This window comes from Oncorhynchus clarkii, chromosome 5 (genome assembly GCF_045791955.1).
Source record: "Oncorhynchus clarkii lewisi isolate Uvic-CL-2024 chromosome 5, UVic_Ocla_1.0, whole genome shotgun sequence".
NCBI classification, from domain to species: domain Eukaryota; kingdom Metazoa; phylum Chordata; class Actinopteri; order Salmoniformes; family Salmonidae; genus Oncorhynchus; species Oncorhynchus clarkii.
The window spans coordinates 42,496,320-42,524,111 of record NC_092151.1 but is presented as its reverse complement, the minus strand read 5'-3'; the positions used below and the strand labels follow the sequence as shown (position 1 = coordinate 42,524,111).

General features: G+C 43.3%; 1 protein-coding gene across 1 annotated transcript; it reads right to left on the bottom strand.

Annotated features, from left to right (window-relative positions):
• Nucleotides 1-1,176: 1,176 nt before the first annotated feature.
• Nucleotides 1,177-27,792, bottom strand: LOC139408875 (thrombospondin-4-B-like). The gene is made up of 22 exons (XM_071153287.1): nt 27,542-27,792; nt 15,155-15,352; nt 14,424-14,671; nt 13,597-13,696; nt 10,176-10,258; nt 9,778-9,829; nt 9,369-9,520; nt 9,010-9,147; nt 8,645-8,722; nt 8,209-8,361; nt 7,841-7,945; nt 7,476-7,583; nt 7,183-7,342; nt 6,372-6,490; nt 6,177-6,229; nt 5,574-5,767; nt 4,874-5,052; nt 4,727-4,775; nt 4,433-4,629; nt 2,537-2,709; nt 2,242-2,381; nt 1,177-2,050 (listed from the first exon to the last, which is right to left on the bottom strand). Exons 1-22 carry the CDS (start codon nt 27,615-27,617, stop codon nt 1,992-1,994), a joined length of 2,814 nt encoding a protein of 937 aa, XP_071009388.1. The 5' UTR covers nt 27,618-27,792; the 3' UTR covers nt 1,177-1,991.

The following is a 27,792-nucleotide window of genomic DNA, read 5'->3' as shown; positions in this document are numbered from 1 at the left end:
TAAATACAGAGCATTCGGAAAATACTCAGACCCACTCATTTTTTTCACATTTTGTTACGTTACAGCCTTATTCTAAAATGACTTACATACATTTTTTTCCCTCATCAATCCACACACAATATCACATAATGACAAAGTGAAAACAGGTCTTTTGAAAAAACATCTCAAGGGTGATCAATGGATACAAGATGCGCCTGAGCTCAATTTTGAGTCTCATAGTAAAGGGTTTGAATGTAAATATGATATTTCAGTTTTTTATTTTGAATACATTTGCAAAATGTCAAAAAATCTGTTTTTGCTCCATCATTATGGGGTATTGTGTGAAAATTGATAATAATATATTTTTTTAATCCATTTTAGAGTAAGGTTGTTTAACGTGGAAAAGTGACAGGGTCTGAATATTTTCCGAAAGCACTATACACATTTTGTCATATTTATGGGGTAAAGATGAATGCCAAGTGATCCTGAGAGACATAAACCAAAATATGGATTAATTTCCTTTATTTACTTATCCCAGAGACAGCGTTATCATTGCTACTAGTGAAACAATTGGAGTATAGGGCCTATGGCAGGCTGCTTCAAAAATCATGCCCTTATCCTCTAAATCACTTCAAACCAATGGTATAGCACCCAAAATACAGTATCATAACAAATTGCACATATAATGCATTGGAGGATATTATAGGAATTCTGGTATTCATATACAATTTTCAGTATAATAACTATTTAATTGGAGAATACACACGATACAGCACAATGTGTACATTTAGAGGGTAGCTGTTACTGTATTACAGTTGTATTACAGTTCTACAAAGTATTCATACAACTGACATACTTTTATGAGCTGTTTTTACAGAAACAAAGCATATATCTAGGGTAATACCCCCTGTATATAGCCTTGCTATTGTTATTTTACTGCTCTTTAATCAAAATGACCCCAGTCGGTAGCTTGAGGGTTAAGCCCTCTAGTTAAAAAAAAAGATATATATATAAGCAGACTTTATGTATGCCCGTGTCACATGGTCACCCCTAATAATAATAGGTTAACAGGTCAAGTCTTGTTTCCTCACTTCTGTAAATTTACAATTTGACCACATGAACTGTGAGATTGGCTGATTAAATTCTTGAGAAACAAATGGAATCTGTTCTTACAATAAGGCAAGACAAAAAATGATGCAATGTCTCTTAATTTTTTTTAATGTGGAATTCTCTTGTCGATAACCTTATAATTTAGAAAATAATCAACATGAATTTCAAACATATAAACACCTATGTCTAAGATTGAAACCAGACAAAGGAGTAGATTTGATTTGAGAATCATTTAAATATATAAAGCATCGCTTTCCATTGGTCTCCAGAGAGTTGCGTCAAGGAGCCGTGATAAGCAATGATAACCAAACTCTTGGTTAAGACTAGGCCTCGGGTGAGGGTTGAGGGTCAGAGTTACAAGACAGTTAGCCTGGTCCCAGATCTGTTTGTGTTGTCTTTCCAAAATTGCAAGATAGCACAAACAGATCTGGGACCAGGGTACAAGAAAATGGACTATGCCCAGGCATGGCCAAGTCACCATGGTCTGACTCCTCTCTTGTGTTCCCGTTCATGTCCATGTCGTGTGAATACATTGTGCAGAGTGTGGGGCTGGTATATCACGCTGGGAATAAATGCTGCTCTGACAGAGAAGGAAGCTTATATCAATGGCTGATGATTGTGTATGTGGATGATAACGCAAAATGAGCTCAAAGAATAAAGAAAATCTAGAGTTTGAATTGTAATATGCACGAAATGTAATGATAAATATCATTTTATTTTACTCTAGTAGTCCTCATTCAGAGCACCGAGGACACTGATTTTAATACTCAGGAAGACAAGTTGATTAAAAAAAAAAATGAGGGGAGGTGGCATAGACATAAACAGAAAACATACAGTACATACAGTATTGCCACTGTGTACAAACACGTGGAGAAACGGTCTTTCTTTCAGACTCTGTAGGATTAGAGACTGTCGTTGACGCCGTGCTGCGTGCTGAACTGGAAGTCCTCAGGGATGGTGTCTTTAGAGGTTAGAGGTCAGAGGTTAAGGGTCAGGGTCAATTTCTACTGAGGGTCAGTTAAATCAAGGATGGCAATGTGACAAATTTGAGATAAAAACAAACAGCTTGAATATTGTCATAAATGTACAAATAAACTCAGTAAAGAAAAAAGAGCATCTCAAATGGCCAGTTTCAACTAGCCTCTTACTTACCATTGCAGCGGTACTTTAGGTTGGACCAGATGATGTTTTCCTGAGAGAAACAGAAAACGCCCAGTCTCCCTCCTCTCATGGTGGTGTCAATGGTCACACCAGAGTCAGCCACCAGTTCTGTACCTTCATAGAAACGGGCCCTGTCCAAAAACCCAACAGACAGTCATTCTTGTTAGAAAACTAGAGTATTAGATGGAGAGATCACATCTGACTCACTCACTCACTCACTCACTCACTCACTCACTCACTCTCACTCTCAGAAGCCATCCTGTGTGCATCATATCAGCTGTCTCACCTGATGTATCCAACCTGGGGCCGGTGCTGCAGGTACCAGCGGTAGGAAACCTTGTCCTTCCAGCCCACGTTCCTGGGGTCCTTCCACAACAGACGCACCTGGTCGTTGGTGTCCCCTGTGTGCCAAAGGGAGTTCCTCAGGTGCTCACCTGGACCCGACTTAGACTTCACAGCCTGGGAGATAGCGAGGGAGAAGTAAATACAAAAATAAAAATACAGATTTCATTGTACGATTCAATGCACATACAGTGCCTTGCGAAAGTATTCGGCCCCCTTGAACTTTGCGACCTTTTGCCACATTTCAGGCTTCAAACATAAAGATATAAAACTGTATTTTTTTGTGAAGAATCAACAACAAGTGGGACACAATCATGAAGTGGAACGACATTTATTGGATATTTCACACTTTTTTAACAAATCAAAAACTGAAAAATTGGGCGTGCAAAATCATTCAGCCCCTTTACTTTCAGTGAAGTAAACTCTCTCCAGAAGTTCAGTGAGGATCTCTGAATGATCCAATGTTGACCTAAATGACTAATGATGATAAATACAATCCACCTGTGTGTAATCAAGTCTCCGTATAAATGCACCTGCACTGTGATAGTCTCAGAGGTCCGTCAAAAGCGCAGAGAGCATCATGAAGAACAAGGAACACACCAGGCAGGTCCGAGATACTGTTGTGAAGAAGTTTAAAGCCGGATTTGGGTACAAAAAGATTTCCCAAGCTTTAAACATCCCAAGGAGCACTGTGCAAGCGATAATATTGAAATGGAAGGAGTATCAGACCACTGCAAATCTACCAAGACCTGGCCGTCCCTCTAAACTTTCAGCTCATACAAGGAGAAGACTGATCAGAGATGCAGCCAAGAGGCCCATGATCACTCTGGATGAACTGCAGAGATCTACAGCTGAGGTGGGAGACTCTGTCCATAGGACAACAATCAGTCGTATATTGCGCAAATCTGGCCTTTATGGAAGAGTGGCAAGAAGAAAGCCATTTCTTAAAGATATCCATAAAAAGTGTTGTTTAAAGTTTGCCACAAGCCACCTGGGAGACACAAACATGTGGAAGAAGGTGCTCTGGTCAGATGAAACCAAAATTGAACTTTTTGGCAACAATGCAAACGTTATGTTTGGCGTAAAAGCAACACAGCCCATCACCCTGAACACACCATCCCCACTGTCAAACATGGTGGTGGCAGCATCATGGTTTGGGCCTGCTTTTCTTCAGCAGGGACAGGGAAGATGGTTAAAATTGATGGGAAGATGGATGGAGCCAAATACAGGACCATTCTGGAAGAAAACCTGATGGTGTCTGCAAAAGACCTGAGACTGGGACAGAGATTTGTCTTCCAACAAGACAATGATCCAAAACATAAAGCAAAATCTACAATGGAATGGTTCAAAAATAAACATATCCAGGTGTTAGAATGGCCAAGTCAAAGTCCAGACCTGAATCCAATCGAGAATCTGTGGAAAGAACTGAAAACTGCTGTTCACAAATGCTCTCCATCCAATCTCACTGAGCTCGAGCTGTTTTGCAAGGAGGAATGGGAAAAAATTTCAGTCTCTCGATGTGCAAAACTGATAGAGACATACCCCAAGCGACTTACAGCTGTAATCGCAGCAAAAGGTGGCGCTACAAAGTATTAACTTAAGGGGGCTGAATAATTTTGCACGCCCAATTTTTCAGTTTTTGATTTGTTAAAAAAGTTTGAAATATCCAATAAATGTCGTTCCACTTCATGATTGTGTCCCACTTGTTGTTGATTCTTCACAAAAAAATACAGTTTTATATCTTTATGTTTGAAGCCTGAAATGTGGCAAAAGGTCGCAAAGTTCAAGGGGGCCGAATACTTTCGCAAGGCACTGTACACACACACACACACACACACACCTTGAGCTGGATGCCAGGCTCGGCCACTGCTCTGAAGGGTGTGGCCTGCCAGTAGGTCTGCTCAGTCTGTTTCCACATGACCACGTAGAAGGAGGAGGAGTCCTGGTAGCCAAAGATGAAGCCTGCGTAGTCATCGTCCGTCACTGTGTTTACATGGAACGTCCCCTCAAAGTCCACCCCACTGAACGCAGTGTAACCTAGGGAACAAAACAAAGAGGTTACGACGAAATAGAATACGAGTTGATACAATACGATATATATGATACTTGATAATGATTTGGAAGTCTTTCTTACCCACAGCCAGTCCAGGGTCACTGTTCATGGTCTGCACAATCTCCATTCCCTGTTTGAGAGATAAAATGTCAGTCCTGTTGTCAAATTCAAAGCATTTGAAAATATTTAGCTTATTATTTCCTGTAGTCCTGTAAATGGCCATCACACCTGATTGAGGACAACCCAGTTGGGGTCAATCTGGGCGTCGCCCTCGGGGTCCAGCACCACCGTCTGATAGGCTCTGAAGTCTGTCAGAGTGACCTCAGCGTTCTCTGGACAGTTGTCTATTCTGTCAATCACCTTGTCCTGGTCAAAGTCTGACTCACACACATCCCCAACACCGTCATCTGGGAGGAGAGAATACACAAAAGCTTAGAAATGATGGCCAATAAGGTTCTAAGCATAGGCAATACACTAGTAAAGCAGAGAGTTTAAGGTTTGTTGGTTGATTGGTTGAAGATCAATGGTGACTGAGTATACGTTGTTTGAAGGACAGTATTAGATCAGTGAAGCTACAGTTCTTTTGCAGGTGTCAAAGCTGAATGTGATGGAAAACCTTGTCAGTCCATAGGCACTTCACTTCCTCAAGTTTTACCTTCAGTTACAAAATGTGTATACTCATATTGTGTGTGTAGTCAAGTCTCCTATTGTTGTCACACCATTTACAGCACATTTGGCAGGACACAAACTTACACTGAAAAGGGTTGGTCGAAGCCCAAACAGACTGAAACACTAGGCTATAGCTTTTAGGTGATAACTCAATAATTCAGATTCGGATTTAGTAAAGTGTTATTTCCCATTGCTGGGCAATTTGGTCACAAATTGTAAATGTAAATTTAAAAAGTGTGAAAGACAGATTACTACTGACTGTTCTCATCCAGCTGGTCGGGGTTGGGCACCAGTCTGCAGTTGTCGGGTCCTGGTGGCAGGAAGTCAGGGATGCTGTCGTTGTCATCGTCATCGTCACACTCATCCCCCAGGCCGTCTTTGTCTGTGTCCAGCTGGGAGCTGTTGATCACGTTGGGACAGTTGTCCTTGGTGTCCTGGTGACCGTCACCATCACTACAGACCAGGCAGGTAACACATAAGGAGAAGGGACAGAAAAGATAGGTCTTCTCACAAATTTTGTAAACCATTTTTGGGCATCCCTGTTAGTGAACATTTCTCCTTTGCCAAGATAATCAATACACCTGACAGGTGTGGCATATCAAGAAGCTGATTAAACAACATGATCACTACACAGGTGCACCTTGTGCTGGGGACAATAAAAGGCCACTCTAAAATGTGCAGTTTTGTCACACAACACAGTATTTTTGTTCAGTATATATACTGTAGTTGAATATTCATAAAAATAAAGGGATGAATTGACTACTGGAATCATGCATTGACTAAATCAATTAAATCATGAAGTGGATATTTTAAGAGAATACTTTTTCTAATGTCAGATACTTTAAAATATGTTTTCTTTTACCTGTCTTGGTTTGTGTCACAAGAATCCCCAACCAGGTCATCATCGATGTCGGACTGAAATCAGAGCACAGATTTGTTAAAACACTTTTTGACCTCACACAGGAGACGACATCTCAGTCGCTCCATATTCCAGTATATATCTGTAAACTGAACAGGTCTCAGAACCTTCAATGGAGGCCTGTGGAGGCAGTCTGACCTGGTTAGGATTAGGAATATCGGGGCAGCTGTCACAGGCGTCTCCCACTCCATCTCCATCCCGGTCCAACTGGTCCCGGTTCACCACCATCTGGCAGTTATCCAGGAAGTTCTTCAAGCCTGGAGACCAATTAAATTACAGAGTTTGAGATTGTAAAGTTATCTGACCAATAGTATCCCACCACTCTGCAGACGTGTTAGGGAAATACATGACAGTGCTTAAGTAAAGTAGTCTCTTTCAGGATTACTGCTTTGTGATGTAGGCACACCAGGGATAGCTGTTCTAGATATTTGAAGAACATCTGCGAAAGTGTCAAAAAAAGTGTAAGTATGGCCCATGAGAAAAATCATAAAGCGTGATTTATGTGATTTGAAGGCTTACTCACTGATGTTGAATCAATGCATTATTATTTAAAAGCAAACTGCACGGGGTTGATGCTCTTTACGTTGATATTCTGTTTCTAATAGTTCACTAGTTGTGCCACAGGCAGGCGCTGTTGCATTTGTCATCTGAGTAAAGTGTTTGTGCAGAAGGCCCTAGGTGTGTCATTTCTCATTTATCTCAGGGAAGCAACAGTACTGTGATCATTGCATAAAGGTCAAGTGGTCTGTAGACAGAGTCTGTAAAAAGAAACCCAGACAGTCATGTACTGTATCAAAGCGTGAGGAGGACAAAGGCATACTGTGTGTTTGTGTGTGTTTAGTAATGGGATCAGGGTAGGGTTGGTGTTTTGGTGTTTTCTAGTCAAACGGCTGTTGTATCAGACTACTGTGACGCTAGTTAGGTGGTAGGGATGTGTCGCTGTACGCACCGTCTCCATCCATGTCATCATCGCAGGCGTCTCCTTTCCTGTCACCGTCAGTGTCCCTCTGATCGGGGTTCTCCACCGTACGACAGTTGTCACAAGCATCACCGTGGTTGTCCTTGTCACTATTCCTCTGGTCCACGTTAGGCTTCAGCCAACAGTTATCCTGCATGGGAGAGGGACACAGGGGGAGCAGAGAGTTTGAGGGAGGGAGCTGTACTGTGTGTGTGTGTGTGTGTGTGTGTGTGTGTGTGTGTGTGTGTGTGTGTGTGTGTGTGTGTGTGTGTGTGTGTGTCTACCTGTTCATTCAGAATACCGTCTCCATCAGCGTCAGCGTCACAAGCGTCCCCTTGTCCGTCCTCGTCAGCATCTTCTTGGCCAGAGTTGGGAACACGCATGCAGTTATCCTGACAACCAACAGATTGATTTCGACACCCTGTTAACCCTTTAACAGACACAACGTCAAAATAAGATGGGGGGAGGGGAAAGGGGAGAGAGGGGGAATGAGGGAGTGAGAAAGGGGGAGAGGGAGAGATGGTGATACAGGAAGAGCGAAAGAGAGAGAGAGAGAGTTAAAAGCGAGAGAGATGGGGAGGCACGGAAAGAGAGATCACATGTGATGTTTATTCCAGGATAGTTGTATTTGTTCAGTTGTCATGGTTACCTTTTTACAGACCATATCCTTGCACTTGAGTTTCTCATCAGGGTATCCATCAATGTCTGTGTCCTTCCCACATAGGTAGCCATTACCAGCCCAGCCAATCCCACACTGACAGGGAAAATAAGAGAAAACACTTGAGGCAGTGTGTGTGTGTGTGTGTGTGTGTGTGTGTGTGTGTGTGTGTGTGTGTGTGTGTGTGTGTGTGTGTGCGTAAGGCAGTCAGTAAAAGGTTGGCCTAGTTTTATAGAGTGACGAGTGTGTATGTGTGTGTGTGTGTTATTCTGCGTCTCTATGTGTGTGTGTGTGCATGCGTGTGTGAGTGAGAGCGAGTTCTGTCAACGGAGGCTAGTTTGTGATCTATAGGACCCCACCTGACAGGTGATGGAGCCGTCTCTTTCTTGGATACACTGGGCGTTGACATCACAGGGGTTGGTCCGACTGTTACCACAGCTCCTCTCTGGCTTACAGCCCTTCACCTGGCCCCCTATGTAGCCTGTTTTACAGCCCCCACAGACGTATGAACCCTACAGGGATAATACAGGGTAACAGGCAATGAACAATATATCATACATGTAGTACTTGTACTTGGGTCAGATATTTAGCTTGGAATCCTTTTAACACACGTGGTTCCCTTGTCCTATTGTTTAAAATGGAGCGATATTCTATTTGGATTCCAGATACTAGCCCGGTCCCCAGATCTGCTTGTGCTTCAAGTAGTTTCTGTTGTGTGATAGCGAAGGTCAGGAGTTGGCCGAAGCAAAAAGATGTGGCGACCACCGGGCTATCAGACAGACACTCAGTCCTTACCGCAGAGTTGTGACAGAGAGAGTCAGCAGTGCACCCTCCGTTGTTGGGTCCTTTGCACTCATCAATGTCGTCACAGACCTAAGAGATATCCAGTTAAAAAAAACGAAGTTGAGCATAAAAATACAAATTATGATATATAGCTTGAAAAGATGTTACAAGATGAGTTATCCTAGTAACAATGTCACCGGGTGGGGGGTCGATTTCATTTCAATTCATCTTCTTGAATTGACCAAGGTGAAATGGAGGACGGCAGCTTGCTGTCGAAACGTTGGTGAGTAAAGGATTTTATTAGAGCTACTAGAGTGTAGCTTTTCCTTTTCATTTTTTTCATTAGACCTTGACTCCATTTGGTGATGTAGACTGACCTGTTTGTTTGTCTGTGCGTAGACCACTCCCACCCCCTCCACAGCCAGACCAGTGTAGCCCAGAGGACATGTGTCACAGCGAAACCCTGGAGCTGTGTTCACACACTTTACCCCGGCGAAGCAAGGGTTAAACTGACACTAGAGAGAGAGAGAGAGAGAGAGAGAGAGAGAGAGAGAGAGAGAGAGAGAGAGAGAGAGAGAGAGAGAGAGAGAGAGAGAGAGAGAGAGAGAGAGAGAGAGAGAGAGAGAGAGAGAGAGAGAGAGAGAGAGAGAGAGAGTAGAAGACGCTTGGTTAGTATTTTAGAATGATTACAACCACATAAATACACACCGTTAACACACAGACACACGCACTCTACCTCATCCACATCATCACAGCTGAAGCCATCCCCTGTGTATCCATCAGGACAGGGTCCACACTCAACACCCTCCTCCGTCTCAATACACATGTCGTCACGGAAACAAACACCAGGGGCACACTTTGGCTCAATGACCTCGCTTCCACCCAGTCCTTCAAAGACACCCAGAGGAAATATATTTTTATGACACTAATTTTCACAATATCAGTGGCTTCTCATGTATTAGTTATGAATGTGTCATAAGCGAACATGCTTCAAGTAAAACTGGGGTCTAGGGATTTTCCTTGTTAGGTCTCATGGTCAGGAAAAAAATCTTGGCCCAATCCATAAACAACATATGACATGAATGCAGAACACATAATACAGAATAAATAATTTGTAATATAATGGTGGTATTGGATGTTCTCACCACAAGCCTGGCACTCAGAGATGGTGTTTCTGAGAAAAGATGTCTCTTTGACCTTTAGAAAGCAGCAGAAACATTTTTATTATATCTTGATTTACAGCCCCCACAGACGTATGAACCCTACATGGATAATACAGGGTAACAGGCAATGAACAGTTAAGAACAAATTCTTATTTTCAATGACGTCCTAGGAACATTGGGTTAACTGCCTTGTTCAGGGGTAGAACGACAGACTTGTACCTTGTCAGCTCGGGGATTCAATCTTGCAACCTTTCGGTTACTAGTCCAACGCTCTAACCACTAGGCTACCTGCCGCCCCAGGTAGCATGTTTGTAAATGGACTCAGTGGGTCAGGAGGTGCAGTTTAAGAGTTCCAAGAGGAGCTTGACCATTATAGTTACCTGCTGAATAAGGACATCTTTCAGCTCATTTATCACCTGGGTGAGCTCAAGCATTTGATTGGAGAGTTGCTTTGTGTTAACCCCTGCAAATCAAATCAAATGTATTTATATAGCCCTTCGTACATCAGCTGATATCTCAAAGTGCTGTACAGAAACCCAGCCTAAAACCCCAAACAGCAAGCAATGCAGGTGTAGAAGCATGATGGCTAGAAAAACTCCCTAGAAAGGGAGAATGGGGGAAGAACATGGGTCATACCAAAACACTTGAGTTGGGGTTCTTGTTTGAGCTACCCTCAACGTACAGTAACAGGGTGAATTAGACAGTATATCTATGTATGTAGTGCCAGTCAAAAGTTTGGACACCTACTCATTCAAGGGTTTTTCTTTATTTTGACTATTTTCTACATTGTAGAATAATAGTGAAGACAGCAAAACTATGAAATAACACACATGGAATCATGTAGTAACCAAAAATGTGTTAAACAAATCAAAATATATTTGAGATTCTTCAAAGTAGCCACCCTTTGCTTTGATGACCTCTTGGCATTCTCTCAACCAGCTTCACGAGGTAGTCACCTGGAATTCATTTCAATTAACAGGTCTGGTTGTTAAAAGTTATTTTGTGGAATTTCTTTCCTTCTTAATGCGTTTGAGCCAATCAGTTGGTATACAGAAGATAGTCCTATTTGGTAAAAGACCAAGTCCATATTATCGTAAGAACATCTCAAATATGCAAGGAGAAATGACAGTCCAACATAACTTTAACTTCTTATGGCTGGGGGCAGTATTGAGTATAATAATATATAGTATTGAGTATAATAATGAATAAGGTGCCCAGAGAAAACTGCCTGCTACTCAGGCCCAGTTGCTAATATGTGCATATTATTATTAGATTTGGATAGAAAACAGTTTCTAAAACTGTTTGAATGATGTCTGTGAGTATAACAGAACTCATATGGCAGGGAAAAACCTGAGAAAAAATCCAACCAGGAAGTGGGAAATCTGAGGTTTGTAGTTTTTCAACTCTTTGCCTATCGCATATACAGTGTCTATGGGGTCAAATTGCACTTCCTAAGGCTTCCACTAGATGTCAACAGTCTATATAACCTTGTTTGATGCTTCTACTGTGAAGGAGGGGGGAATGGCAGAGTGGCATGAGCTGGTCACGCGCGTTCACGTGAGAGTTAGCTCTCGTTACATTGCATTTCTGAAGACAAAGGAATTCTCCGGTTGGAACATTATTGAAGATTTATGTTATAAACATCCTAAAGATTGATTCTATACTTCATTTGACATGTTTCTATGGAACTTTTTGATTTTTCGTCTGGCCTGCACGTCATGAATTTGGATTACTGAGCTAAACGCGCAAACAAAAAGGATGTATTTGGACATAAATGGACTTTATGGACTTTATCGAACAAATCAAACATTATTGTGGAACTGGGATTCCTGGGAGCGCATTCTAATGAAGATCATCAAAGGTAAGTGAATATTTATAATGTTATTTCTGACTTCTGTTGACTCCACAACATGGCAGATATCTGTATGGCTTGATTTATTGTCTGAGCGCTGTACTCAGATTATTGCATGGTGTGCTTTTTCGGTAAAGTTATTTTGAAATCTGACACAGCGGCTGCATTAAGGAGAAGTGTATCTATAAATCCATGCATAATAGTTGTATCTTTTATCAATGTTTATTATGAGTATTTCTGTAAATTGATGTGGCTCTCTGCAAAATCACTGGATGTTTTGGAACTACTACTCCATAACGCGCCAATGTAAACTCATATTTTTGTATATGAACTTTATCGAACAAAACATACATGTATTGTGTAACATGAAGTGCTATTATTGTCATCTGATGAAGATCATCAAAGGTTAGTGATTCATTTTATCTCTATTTCTGCTTTTTGTGACTCCTCTCTTTGGCTGGAAAAATGGCTGTGTTTTTCCATGACTAGGTGCAGACCTAACATAATCGTTTGGTGTGCTTTCGTCGTAAAGCCTTTTTGAAATCGGACACTGTGATCGAATTAACAACAAGTTTATCTTTAAAATGGTGTAAAATACTTCTATGTTTGAGGAATTTTAATTATGAGATTTCTGTTGTTTTGAATTTGGCGGCCTGCACTTTAACTGGCTGTTGTTATATCGATCCTGTTAGCGGGATTCAAGGTCAAGAACTTTTAAAGTTTCAAGTACAGTTGCAAAAACCATCAAGCGCTATTATGAAACTGTCTCTCATGAGGACCGCCACAGGAAAGGAAGACCCAGAGTTACCTCTGCTGCAGAGGATAAGTTAATTAGAGTTAACGGCACCTCAGATTGCATCCCAAATAAATGCTTAACAGAGTTCAAGTAACAGACACATCTCAACATCAACTGTTCAGAGGACTTTGTGAATCAGGCCTTCATGGTTGAATTGCTGCAAAGAAACCACTACTAAAGGACACCAATAAGGAGAAGATACTTGCTTGGGCCAAGAAACACGAGCAATGGATATTAGACCGTTAGAAATCTGTCCTTTGGTCTGATGAATCCAAATTTGAGATTTTTGGTTACAACCGCTGTGTCTTTGTGAGACGCAGAGTAGGTGAATGGAGGATTTCCGTATGAGTGGTTCCCACCGTGAAGCATGGAGGAGGAGGTGTGAAGGTGTAGGGGTGCATTGCTGGTTACACTGTCAGTGATTTATTTAGAATTCCATGCACACTTAACCAGCATGGCTACCACAGCATTCTGCAGCAATACGCCATTAATTTGCGCTTAGTGGAACTATCATGACTCAAAACACAGCTCCAGGCTGTGTAAGGGCTATTTGACCAAGGAGAGTGATGGAGTGCTGCATCAGATGATCTGGCCTCCACAATAACCCAACCTCAACCCAATTGAGATGGTTTGGGATGAGTTGGACCACATAGTGAAGGAAAAGTAGTCAGCAAGTGCTCAGCATTCGTGGGAACTCCTTCAAGACTGTTGGAAAAGCATTCCTCATGAAGCTGGTTGAGAGAATTCCAAGATTGTGCAAAGCTGTCATCAATGCAAAGGGTGGCTACTTTGAAGAATCTCTAATAGAAAATATATTTTGATTTGTTTAACACTTTTTTGGTTACTACATGATTCCATATGTGTTATTTCATAGTTTTGATGTCTTCACTTTTATTCTTCAATGTAGAAAATAGTCAAAATAAAGAAATACCCTTGAATAAGTAGATGTTTCGAAAATATTTGACCGGTAGTGTACATATGAGCATTCTATCACCATTTAGCTACTTTCATGAAAAGTGATTGGGTGACGTACAAGAAAAGGCCTTTCCTCAAAAAAATGTGTCTGTCTAAACTAGACAGTAGAGACTAAATTAACAGTTTAGGGAAAACACAGGAAAATGAGCTGGTTTGTTTATTTGTCATAAACTCTTACCCAGAGTCTGCACCGAGTCTCCTTGTTGGTGGCAGTTTTGTAGAGAGGCTACGTTCTCGAACGTGTCTCCCACCACCAGTTTCAATTCCTCCAGCTCCTCCTGTTTGTGAAGAAGTCCAACAACAGGGATCCATCAGTTGGAGTCCGTGCTGATGGATGGGCTTGATAAGGACAGGTTGCCAGGTTTGTTTTCTGGTTGCCAGATTTGTTCCTGCTTTAGCCAACTCTAAATTGCTTGACAAATGCTACATTTTTGATAGACAAGGATTTGGCAACATCTTGCATCCAGGCTAGGGTTAGGGTCATTTGAATTTGGAAGGAAGATATATGAGTAAATAAATGACGTCCCTGAGTACAACGGCCACAAAGGTAATGGTTTGGGATGGGTAACAGAAACATCTATGGTTCTATGAGTAAACAAGACAACAGTAAACATGTTGTTCCCAAAGGGAAAATTATTGATCGCCCCCATTCGGCCAATCAGTGTAATTTAGTCAATTCCAGATCTCTATGGCAAGATACATCATTCACCCAAGTTTCCTCAAAATCGTGCCAATCAGTCTAATTATGTAAATGCTGGATCGCTATGGCAAAATGTTCGTCAAAATGGGTCAGTGGGGTCTGAGATATTGTGTGTGAACAGACAGAGACAGATCTATAGTCCCCCTCCCGATTTCATTGGTGGGGCACAATAATGATTGCATCGCATATGACGTGCTTAATTTGAATAACATCCAACCTGACAATGGTCCAACGTAGTGCACTATATAATGTTAATTGAGATGAGTACAATAGGTTGCCATTTGAGACAAATACCATAACATCACCTCTGCTTTGCCCTGCATGCTTTTCAGCTCCACCACGCCGTAGCCTGCAGGCAGGCCCTGAAACACGGAGGGGAGATCCCTGACCGTCTCCACCAGTCTGCAGTCCAGGTGCAGCTCCACCGCCCCTGGGCCCTGCTGCATCCCCTTCAGGTGGAAGAGGAGGCGGTGGCGCTGACCGTCCGCCAGTTGGATGTTGTTGAAGGTCACAGAGCTCATCCTCCGATCACTCCTCAGGTAACGCAGCACAGCTGGGAGTGAGGGAGTGAGGGAGTGAGGGGAGAGGGGGTGAGGTTAGAGAGGGAAAGGGACAAGAAGAAAAAGGCCATAGAGTGTAAAATTGCATGAGATGGAGAGTGAATCACAGCAAATGCGTCAATGAATTGAATACATGAATAATGCAGAAAAAGAAAGGCGAAAGTAATGATTTTTAAACACAAATGAAATGGAAAGAGAGAGAGAACTTTTCAATACCACATTTTACAGAAAAGTGCAGTATATCATGCATCCCTTGTCCTCTGAGCCGTTGTGCATCTAATTCTTTGAGGCTGCACTGATGGCCAAATTCGATATCTTTGAATTAATAATGCGTAAAATACAACAATAGCTGTTGTATAATAAAACAATAATATCTGTTGTGTAATAAAACATTATCTTCTATATCTTCAGTGTACAAGTAGATAAATCCCCTCAGTTGGGCATTAAGTCCCTAGCCTCTCCTTCCTAGCCATTACCTCTGTTGAGTTTCCCCAGCACGGTGAACTCAAAGTACTTGCTGTTGTCCCGGGGGTTGTACAGACCAAACACGGTGGTGCCAGTCTTGGGCTGCAGTTTAAAGGTGGTGAGGATGAACGCCTCATTCACCCCCTGCTCCACCAGGCCGCCCTGCAGTAGGTCTGGCAGACAGTCCGGGGAGTTTAGGAGATCATAGACTGCAGAGGTAAAAAATAAAGTAAAGTTACACACATGGTAGGAAATGATGAATATTCATTATTCAAATTATTCACACTGTCTGTGGCTCAGTAGAGCGAGAATAAACAAACCTAAATAGATGGATGGGATGGTTATTGAGCAAGGTGTTTTGGATGTACCGTGGGGAATGTCCACGTCAATACTTTATAGACTAGACTAGGCTGGAACATCACAGTGAGTTTGGGTAGCTGGTGGGAAATGTTAAATTGCCTTCTCAGCAGCAGAATCCATTTCTTCACTTTTTCCTGAATGCTGATGATTTCTGAGCTAGAGGTTTTGATGTGCTGTGAAGAAACTGGTGGTCAAGAGAGAGTACAGATGTAGGATAGTAATTTGATGCACACCAGGAAATGCAAATTTGTAGTGTATTCAATGTTTAAAAATGTAACTAAAGTATGTCATTTCCACTTGAAAATGTCATACTTCATTTGCCCTAACGAATAATTTATCAACCCCTACAAAAAAAATGTCCATTCATTATAATCCACATACAGGGCCGGATTAACATATCATTATAATATATTTATTTAAGAACTCAGTAGGGGTCTCAACTTCCTGTGGTTATGTCAGTCACTGACAGTCACTCAATTAGCCATGTCAGCTAACAATTTTTAGATTGGTAAATTAGTCAAACATGGCCAAATACCAAATGGGCACACAGGGCAAGTGCCCAGGGGCCCTAACCTCCAGGAGGCCTGAATCCCACTCAGATATCATTAACTTAGCATCATTACAAAATATGTAGAATTGTAGGTAACTTGCTTTAAAATTTCAACATTTTCTCTACGCCCCATGACAAAATGTGTAGAATTGCAGGAAATGTACTTTCTCCCTGCCATATACAGTGGGGCAAAAAAGTATTTAGTCAGCCACCAATTGTGCAAGTTCTCCCACTTAAGAAGATGAGAGAGGCCTGTAATTTTCATCATAGGTACACTTCAACTATGACAGACAAAATGAGAAATAAAATCCAGAAAATCACATTGTAGGATTTTTAATGAATTTATTTGCAAATTATGGTGGAAAATGAGTATTTGGTCCCCTACAAACAAGCAAGATTTCTGGCTCTCACAGACCTGTAACTTCTTCTTTAACAGGCTCCTCTGTCCTCCACTCGTTACCTGTATTAATGGCACCTGTTTGAACTTGTTGTCAGTATAAAAGACACCTGTCCACAACTTCAAACAGTCACACTCCAAACTCCACTATGGCCAAGACCAAAGAGCTGTCAAAGGACACCAGAAACAAAATTGTAGACCTGCACCAGGCTGGGAAGACTGAATCTGCAATAAGTAAGCAGCTTGTTTTGAAGAAATCAACTGCGGGAGCAAGTATTAGGAAATTGAAGATATACAAGACCACTGATAATCTCCCTCGATCTGGGGCTCCACGTAAGATCTCACCCTGTGGGGTCAAAATGAACGGTGAGCAAAAATCCCAGAACCACACATCAGACCTAGTGAATGACCTGCACAGAGCTGGGACCAAAGTAACAAAGCCTACCATCAGTAACACACTACGCCGCCAGGGACTCAAATCCTGCAGTGCCAGACGTGTCCCCCTGCTTAAGCTAGTACATGTCCAAGCCCGTCTGAAGTTTAGTAGAGAGCATTTGGATGATCCAGAAGAAGATTGGGAGAATGTCATATGGTCAGATGAAACCAAAATATAACTTTTTGGTAAAAACTCAACTTGTCGTGTTTGGAGGACAAAGGATGCTGAGTTGCATCCAAAGAACACCATACCTACTGTGAAGCATGGGGGTGGAAACATCATGCTTTGGGGCTGTTTTTCTGCAAAGGGACCAGGACGACTGATCTGTGTAAAGGAAAGAATGAATGGGGCCATGTATCGTGAGATTTTGAGTGAAAACCTCCTTCCATCAGCAAGGGCATTGAAGATGAAACGTGGCTGGGTCTTTCAGCATGACAATGATCCCAAACACACCGCCCGGGCAACGAAGGGGCTTCATAAGAAGCATTTCAAGGTCCTGGAGTGGCCTAGCCAGTCTCCAGATCTCAACCACATAGAAAATCTTTGGAGGGAGTTGAAAGTCCGTGTTGCCCAGCAACAGTCCCAAAACATCACTGCTCTAGAGGAGATCTGCATGGAGGAATGGGCCAAAATACCAGCAACAGTGTGTGAAAACCTTGTGAAGACTTACAGAAAACGTTTGACCTCTGTCATTGCCAACAAATGGTATATAACAAAATATTGAGATAATCTTTTTTTTAATTGACCAAATACTTATTTTCCACCATAATTTGCAAATAAATTCATAAAAAATCCTACAATGTGATTTTCTGGATTTAGTTGAAGTGTACCTATGATAAATTACAGGCCTCTCATCTTTTTAAGTGGGAGAACTTGCACAATTGGTGGCTGACTAAATACTTTTTTGCCCCACTGTAAGTGTTTTTCCTCTCTGCCATCAGTTACCCAATCAAGACAGGGCCCCGCAGTTACCTACGTGGGCCCCATACCTCCTCTCCTCCACCCATCTGATTATTAGTAGAGTCCTCCTGTGGTTGTCGGTTGCAGTAAAAAATAAAATATATAGTTGAAGTCAGAAGTTTACATACACTTAGATTGGAGGCATTAAAACTCGTTTAACCACTCCACAAATGTCTTGTTAACAAACTATAGATTTGGCAAGTCAGTTGGGACATCTACTTTGTGCATGACACAAGTAATTCTTCCAACAATTGTTTACAGACAGATTATTTCACTATCATAATTCCAGTTTGTCAAAAGTTTACATACACTAAGTTGACTGTGTATTTAAACACCTTGGAAAATTCCAGAAAATGATGGCTTTAGAACACATATGTCAGAGTCAAGGCCCGCGGGCCACATCCGGCCCGCAAGAAGGTTTTTTACGGCCCCTGGGATGATCTTGATTTATTATTAGAACCGGCCCGCAGCAAGCCGGCAGCCCGCAGATCTTTTACACGCACCAATACTACATTTCCCACAATGCAAAGGTGACGCACCGAGCAGTAGGCTGCTTCATTTCAATATTTATTGGCACAGCAGTCGTCAGCATCACAGTAAAATTAACTTTCAGATACCCATCAAAAATGGCAAAACGGAAGGTGGATACTGAGAACCGGGGGTTTCAAACAAGGTGGGAGTCGGAGTATATGTTCACGAAGGTAGCTGGAAAACCTGTGTGTCTTCTGTGTGGAGAAAGTGTGGCGGTACTGAAAGAGTATAATCTGAGACGACATTATGAAACGAAACACGCGGACACACACGCGGACGCAACTGTCAAGGCCAGTTTTATTTTGGCAGAAGAGATCGCTAAATCAGCCCGGCCATTTACGGAGGGGGATTTCATCAAAAACTGCATGATTAAAGTTTGTGACGAAGTTTGCCCAGAAAAAAGGCAACTCTTTTTAAATGTGAGTCTGAGCAGAAACACCATTGCCGAGAGAGTAGACCAGTTGTCCATCAATCTAAAAGAGCAGCTTGTGAAAAAGGGAAAAGATTTTATTGCATATTCCTTGGCTGTGGATGAGAGCACCGACATTTCTGACATTGCCCAGTTGTCAATTTTCATCCGCGGAGTGGACTCCAACCTAAGCGTGACAGAGGAGTTTTTGGCTTTACGTCCTATGCATGGCACAACTACGGGGCATGATTTGTATGAAGAGGTGTCAAGATGTGTAAATGAGATGGAGCTGCCTTGGGAAAAACTCGTGGGTTTGACAACCGACGGAGCACCTGCGATGTGTGGACACAGGAGCGGACTGGTGGCGAAGATACGGGAAAAGATGCAAGAGGAAAACGCGACAGGTGAGCTGACAGCTTATCATTGTATCATACACCAGGAAGCGTTGTGCGGTAAAGCCTTGAAAATGGAGCATGTAATGAGCATCATCACGCGCACAGTTAACTTTATCAGAGCCAAAGGTTTGAATCACCGCCAGTTCAAGGCATTTCTGACGGAGTTAGAAACGGAGCATGGTGATTTGCCTTATCACACAGAGGTGCGATGGCTAAGCCAGGGAAAGGTGCTTCAAAGATGTAGCTTCGTGAGGAGATTTGTCCTTGGACAGCAAAGGGAAAGACACAACACAACTCCGAGACGAAATGTTTCTGCTTTTCTGTGTGACATTACGAGTCATCTGAATGCAATAAACTTGCAGCTGCAGGGTCGGGATCGTGTCATCTCTGATATGTACAGTACAGTGAAGGCATTTAAAACCAAACTGACTCTGTGGGAGACGCAGATGCGGAAAGAAAATTTGAGCCACTTTCCCAGCTGCCAGACCATCTCTCTAAGTGCGTTCCCGAGCACACAGTTGGCTGATGGTATGCTTGCCGCTGACTTTCGACGCCGATTTGCTGACTTTGAAGCACAAAAAAGCAGGTTGGAACTGCTCGGTAACCCATTTGCTGTTGACGTGGAAAGCTCACCACCAAACCTCCAAATGGAGTTGATTGACCTCCAATGCAATGATGCACTGAGGGCAAAATATGCGGCAGTGGGTGCCGTTTTTCCTCCCCGGCACAATGCCCCAGCTGCGCATCCAGGCTGCTCAAACGTTGTCTATGTTTGGCAGCACATACCTGTGTGAACAACTGTTTTCTTTGATGAACCTGAACAAAACATCACACAGAAGTCGACTTACTGCTGAACACCTCCACTCAATTCTGAGGATTTCTTCAGCTCAGAGCCTTACCCCGAACATTGATGAACTTGTGGAAAAGATGGGACACCACCAAGTATCACCCTCAACCTCAAACAAGTGAACATTACTGTGCAATCACATATTTAGAGTTTTTACTCAGTTCAAGTTTAAAAGTTAAAATTTAATATTTGTTTTCACTGCATGTTACTTCTGATAGGCTATTTGACATCATTTTAGTCAATTGGAGGTGGACCTTTGCTTGACATCATGGAAAATCAAAAATAAATCAGCCAAGAGCTCAGAACAAAATGGTAGACCTCCACAATTCTGGTTCATATAAACACCATGGGACCAGGCAGCCGTCACACCGCTCAGGAAGGAGATGCGTTCTGTCTCCTAGAGATGAACGTACTGTGGTGCAAAACGTGCAAATCAATCCCAAAACAACAGCAAAGGACCATGTGAAGATGCTGGAGGAAACAGGTAGAAAAGTATCTATATCCACAGTAAAACGAGTCCTATATCGACATAACCTGAAAGGCCGCTCAGCAAGGAAGAAGCCACTGTTCCAAAACGATCATAAAAAAGCCAGACTACGGTTTGCAACTGCACATGGTGTTACAGGATTCTTCCATCGAAGGAGAGGCGGACCAAAATGCAGCGTGGTTATTATTCATGGTCTTTAATAAAGAAACTACACATGAACAAACTAACAAAACAAGAAACGCGAAAACCCAAAACAGCCCTATCTGGTGCACACAGAGACAGGAACAATCACCCACGAAACACTCAAAGAATATGGCTGCCTAAATATGGTTCCCAATCAGAGACAACGATAAACACCTGCCTCTGATTGAGAACCACTTCAGGCAACCATAGACTTTTCTAGATAACCCCACTATACCACAATCCCAATACCTACAAAAAAAACCAAGACAAAACACACCACATAATTAACCCATGTCACACCCTGGCCTGACCAAAATAATAAAGAAAGAAAACACAAAATACTAAGACCAGAGCATGACAGAACCCCCCCCCAAGGTGCGGACTCCCGGCCGCACACCTAAATCCATAGGGGAGGGTCCGGGTGGGCGTCTGTCCACGATGGCAGCTCCGGCGCGGGACGTGGACCCCACTCCAACAAAGTCTTAGTCCACTTGCATCGCGTCCTTTGATTGGCGACCCTCGCCGCCGACCTTTGCCTAGTAACCCTCACCAAGGGCCCCACTGGACTGAGGGGCAGCTCGGGACTGAGGGGTAGCTCGGGACTGAGGGGTAGCTCGGGACTGAGGGGTAGCTCGGGACTGAGGGGTAGCTCGGGACTGAGGGGTAGCTCGGGACTGAGAGGAAGCTCAGCACTGAGAGGTAGCTCAGCACTGAGAGGAAGCTCAGGACTGATAGGAAGCTCAGGCAGGTTAATGGCACTGGCAGATCCAGGCTGACTGGTGGTTCTGGCAGATCCTGGCTGACTGGCGGCTCTGGCAGATCCTGGCTGACTGACGGCTCTGGCAGATCCTGGCTGACTGACGGCTCTGGCTGCGCCATGCTGACTGGCGGCTCTGGCTGCTCCATGCTGACTGGCGGCTCTGGCTGCTCCATGCTGACTGGCGGCTCTGGCTGCTCCATGCTGACTGGCGGCTCTGGCGGCTCCATGCAGACTGCCAGCTCTGGCGGCTCCTTGCAGACTGGCTGCTCCTTGCAGACTGGCTACTCCTTGCAGACTGGCTGCTCTTTGCAGACTGGCTGCTCCTTGCAGACTGGCACTGGAGACACCGTGCGCACCACAGCATAACACGGTGCCTGCCCGGTCTCTCTAGCCCCCCGGTAAGCACAGGAAGTTGGCGCAGGTCTCCTACCTGACGTCACCATACTCCCTGTGTGCCTCCCCCCCAATCCATTTTTGGGGCTGACTCTCGGGCTTCCATCCGCGTCACCGTGCTGCCTCCTCATACCAGCGCCTCTCCGCTTTCGCCGCCTCCAGTTCTTCTTTGGGGCAGCGATATTCTCCAGGCTGAGCCCAGGGTCCTTTACCATCCAATATCTCCTCCCATGTCCAGAAATCTGGATTTCGTTGCTCCTGCTGCCGCTGCCTGTCACCACGCCGCTTGGTCCTGTTGTGGTGGGTGATTCTGTTAAGGTATTCTTCCGTCGAAGGAGAGGCGGACCAAAATGCAGCGTGGTTATTATTCATGGTTTTTAATAAAGAAACTACACATGAACAAACTAACAAAACAAGAAACGTGAAAACCCAAAACAGCCCTATCTGGTGCACACAGAGACAGGAACAATCACCCACGAAACACTCAAAGAATATGGCTGCCTAAATATGGTTCCCAATCAGAGACAACGATAAATACCTGCCTCTGATTGAGAACCACTTCAGGCAACCATAGACTTTTCTAGATAACCCCACTATACCACAATCCCAATACCTACAAAAAAACCAAGACAAAACACACCACATAATTAACCCATGTCACACCCTGGCCTGACCAAAATAATAAAGAAAACACAAAATACTAAGACCAGAGCATGACACATGGGGACAAAGATCATACTTTTTGGAGAAATGTCCTCTGGTATGATGAAACAAAAACAGAACTGTTTGGACATAATGACCATCATTATGTTTGGAGGAAAAAGGGGGAGGCTTGCAAGCCGAAGAACACCATCCCAACCGTGAAGCACGGGGGTGGCAGCATCATGTTGTCGGGGTGCATTGCTGCAGAAGGCACTGGTGCACTTCACAAAATAGATGGCATCATGAGGCAGGACAATTATAAGGATATATTGAAGGAACATCTCAAGACATCAGTCAGGAAGTTAAAGCTTGGTCGCAAATGGGTCTTCCAAATGGACATTGACTCCAAGCATACTTCCAAAGTTGTGCCAAATTGGCTTAAGGAAAACAAAGTCAAGGTATTGGAGTGGCCATCACAAAGCCCTGACCACAATCCTATAGAAAATGTGTGGGCAGAAATGAAAAAGCGTGTGCGAGCAAGGAGGCCTACAAACCTGACTCAGTTACACCAGCTCTGTCAGGAGGAATGGGCCCAAATTCACCCAAATCAATGGGAAGCTTGTGGAAGGCTACCCAAGACGTTTGACCCAAGTTAAACAATTTAAAGGTAATGCTACCAAATACTAATTGATTGTATGTGAAATTCTGACCCACTGGGAATGTGGTGAAAGAAATAAAAGCTGAAATAAATAATTCTCTCTACTACTCTTCTGACATTTCACATTCTTAAAATAAAGTGGTGATTCTAACTGACCTAAAACAGGGAATTTTAACTAGGATTAAATGTCAGGAATTGTGAAAAACTGAGTTCAAATGTAGTTGGCTAAGGTTTATGTAAACTTCCGACTTCAACTGTATAATACATATACAGTTGATATATACTGTATATATAATATACTGTATACTTGATATATTTCCTTTGTTTATTTTGCTTCTTGGGCCACCCAGGGGCTTCATTTTCCTGCTGTAGCAAACTGTCTCAAATTCAGATCCTACATCTGTAGGCTAGTTGATGAGTCAGATGTGGCAGAAAATGATGCTGATGATTGCTGAGAACAAGGGCAGACTGGGACCAGGAATCAACCCTGGCATTTTCAACACACCGGCCAAGTTTTTTACTTGAGGCCTCCACACCTGCCCATTTTTCCCATCTGCACCCCATTTTTTTGCCAGATGATAATCATTTTGCACAAAAATCCAAGTTAAAAATGAACCTGACGATTTGACATTTGCCTGAAATGCGAAATGGCCAGTCCGCCCCTGGCTGAGAAGATACTGGTGGTCAAGAGAGAGTAGGTTGGTTGATGAGTTTTGGGTAAAACATTTGTACTTTTATCAGAATGTATGGTATTTTGGTTATTCTTTAGCTAGTGGTTTTTATGTACAGAAGGGATACTTTACATAGACTAGAATTGGCTGGAAGATCAAGCCCAGGCTAAGTTAGATAAATATGGGTAAACTGCACTGTACTCAATGCACATGGAGTGGAATGTAGAAGTCAGTGAAGAGGTAAGCCCACGATTACAATTCTAGTTGAATAAAGTCACCCTGGGTCACAGCAGGCCTCAGGAGCATGTGCCTTGAATCCCTCCCCACCAGTCTGAGACCCTACATGAATACACAAGTACCCTAGCAGCTGTCTTTAAGGCACACTATCGTGAGGGCAACAAATTGCTCCCAAATGTTTCCAGAAAATTGCCCTCATATCCCCCCCCCCCTATTCTCAGCCAAGATTGCAGAGTGTGATCCTCAGACAAGATATTGTGTGTGTGTATTCAGCTTCAGACATCTTTGTTATTTTCTCTTGTCCACAGTCTTTACTCCGGTTCCAACTGCCTGGTCTCAGTCTGTTCCAGTTCATCGGGGAGCAGCACGGGGCTTTTAAAGGCGTGTGGTTAAACGTAACTCGAGCCACGATAACAGGCTTCCTTTTCATGCCGTTTCCTGCGCTCAATTTCACCTTTATAAGCACAGACAGACCTGGTTTGTGAAAGGCTTCAGCTTCGCTATTGTCCCCCTCGCCTGTGGAGGGAGGTTAAGCAAACATCGTGACTTGGCCTCAACGTGACTTGGCCTGCAAACTGGGACTGGGGGTGCACCAACAAAACAATTTGAACAAACCCACTCTTATTCTATTCTCATCCATCTGTTTAGACGCACTATGCACACACACTTGCTCCCATCTGTGTTTTAGACTCAGGGCCATGTGTGGGTCAGGATCTCCATGAGAAAGGATCAGCTTTCATCCACACAGCCACCACTTGTCCTCTCAAGATCCATCAAGCTACACAAAACCATGTCCTTCAAATCCACCTAAATCCACATCTTAACCATAAAATAAACCGCCGACAGCCCACACATAAAGTATCACTACCACAGTTTGTCACACGTCTAGGAGCAACAACGTCTCAGCCTCTAAGTGGTAGGCCACACAAGCTCACAGAACGTGACCGCCGAATGCTGATGCATGTAGTGCAGAAAAATCATCTGTCCTCGGTTGCAACACTCACTACCGAGTTTCAAACTGGCTCTGGAAGCAACATCAGCACAATAACTTCGTTAGGAGCTTCATTAAATGGGTTTCCATGGCCGAACACACAAGCCTAAGTTCACCATGCGCAATGCCATGCCATCGACTCTGGAGCAGTGGAAACGCGTTCTCTGGAGTGTTGAATCACGCTTCACCATCTTGTATTCCGACGGACTAATCTGGGTGTGGCAGATGCCAGTAGAACGCTACCTCCCCGAATGCATAGTGCTAACTGTAAAGTTTGGTGGGAGAGGAATAATGTCTGGGACTGTTTTTCATGGTTCGGGCTAGGCCTCTTAGTTCCAGTGAAGGGAAATCTTAACGCTACAGCATACAATGACATTCTAGATGATTATGTGCTTCCAACTTTGTGGCAATAGTGTGGGGAAGGCCTAGCACAAAACAAGGTCCATACAGAAATGGTTTGTTGAGATCAGTGTGGAAGAACTTGACTGGCCTGCACAGAGCCCTGACCTCAACCCCATTGAACACCTTTGGGATTAATTGGAACGCCGATTGCGAGTCAGGCCTAATCGCCCAACATCAGTGCTCGACCTCACTAATGCTCTTGTGGCTGAATGGAAGAAAGTCCCGCAGCAATGTTCCAACGACTAGTGGAAAGCCTTCCCAGAATAGTGGAGGTTGTTATAGCAGCAAAGGGGGTACAAACTCCATATTAATGCCCATGATTTTGGAATGAGATGTCCGACAAGCATTTGTCCACATATTTTTGGTCATGTAGTGTACATATTTGTATATTTAGTCTTAGAGAAAATGTGCATATTTTCTAAATGTCTCTATTGATCAAAACATCTGCCCCCATCGCTGTGAACGTCTCACATAGCTGTAGCTTCCTGAACTTGTTGGGAACTCGCCTTCCATCTCATATTAATATTGTCCATCTATGACAAACAGAAAGTGGGTTATGTTTAAAATCTATGAGTTAGTTAGTTTACATTACTGCCCTATAAATCAATCACTGAATGTGCTACAGCAACAACAAAAAACTCTCTCCTGTTTTATTACGATGTAAGAATTCTAGGCATATGTTAGTGTCTGTGTCTGTGACGTAGGGTTCAGCCAGGAGTTGATGGACAGTCGGAAGAGCGAATGAAATGGTAGGAGGGACATCCCAGCTTCAGTTGGTGTCAGATTTCCCATCCTGCTTCGCACAGGCAGAAGAGACATACTCCTGTGTCAGTGAGAATCAGGGCTATCACGCAATGCAAGCCATGTAGGTCTATGTTGGCCACATATCAATATATAAGCAAAAATGTTGGTCGGAATGGGTACCAGAACTACCAAAACAGGGGACTTGACATCTAAGAGGATATTATTAAGTGAAATCCCATGCAGTTATTACCAATAATTGCTATTTGTATAAATGACCAATGACTAAAAGTTTCACTACATATCAACTGAGACAACTGTGCTGTAAAAGTATTTTAAAAGAATATCTCTCAAAGTTGTCAACAGTTCTCAAAACCCTTTGTGTGTGTTTTTGGGTGTGTGTGTGTGTGTGTGTGTGTGTGCGCGCGTGTGTGCGTGCATGCTCAGACTCCAGTATTGCATACAGACCATTAGTGATTACTCCCATGTGTGTGATTAAGTTGGGACTTTGTTTAAATCAGAGCCAGACTGCAGACCCCCCCCCCCCCCCCCCCCCCCCCCCCCCCCCCCACACACACACACACACACACACACACACACAGTCACACCTCAGTCATCAGTACACAGCACCCTTCTGACCGATGTATTTTCAATCTTCTCACCAGAAATGCTATAGAGGAATATTGATCACAACAGAGTATCAAATGCCATGTGTAGCCCTTTGTGTAATTGGATGGTGAAGGAATGAACGTTCTATTCTCAATCACAGTGTCTGTTTGATCAATCATTACCTCAGAGCTTCATGGTCCTCTATTGGAATCCTGTGGGGTAGAGTGCTGAGAGCTTTATTACACTGATAGAGTCATTTGAAGATGACATCACAGTCTCTCTGTATGTCAAATTAAACTGTCTGTCTCTGACTACCATCAAATTGTCAAATCAAAACTTTTAGCTGTAGTATCCTGTAATTGCCTCTTCAATTACCTTTTTAATCCAACAGCACCCTTCCCAAAGACAAAAATGAAATATCACTATTGCCTTTCTTTGCACTAACACTCACCCTTGTCTTGCTTTACTTTGCTGATAGCTACTTTATTGAGGAAAAATGTACTTGCTATGACTGTGATATGCGATTGTCTCACCTAGCTATCTTAAGATGGAAGCACTAACTGTAAGTCGTTCTGGAGAAGAGCGTCTGCTAAATGACTGCAATGTAAATATAAAAGCAATAACTTCAAAGTACTTTGTTGTGCAATTGCATTGTTTCAATAGACTTTACTGGCCACATCAAGATCACATTGGCATCACATTCAGTAATAATAAAGAAACACATCTCAGCTACACTCACCTGATCCCTGGGCTCCGTCTGAGCACAGGTTTAAGATCAGCTGCGAAGCCACGATCAGCATCGTCCACAGCCCCATTCTTTTCCTCTCACTGTTCTCAGACCTGTTTCTCTGGAATGACTGATCCCTATCGGACAGAGTGGTGCTCCTCCTGTGCTGTTGACTGGTATGTGTGTGTGTTTGTAGAGACAGAGGTGAGGCTAGGCTGTCATAGTGAGGCAGGGAACAGCTGCTGTGTGTGTGGCAGCCTGGG

What these genes read in the sequence shown, in the direction of transcription:
- LOC139408875 (XM_071153287.1), bottom strand. Translation starts at nt 27,617, where the DNA reads ATGGGGCTGTGGACGATGCTGATCGTGGCTTCGCAGCTGATCTTAAAC. An exon ending in TGTGACACAAACCAAGACAG is followed by an intron (nt 5,768 to 6,176) that starts GTAAAAGAAAAC and finishes CCTGGTCTGTAG; the next exon opens with TGATGGTGACGGTCACCAGG. An exon ending in AGCCTGGCATCCAGCTCAAG is followed by an intron (nt 2,710 to 4,432) that starts GTGTGTGTGTGT and finishes GCTATCTCCCAG; the next exon opens with GCTGTGAAGTCTAAGTCGGG.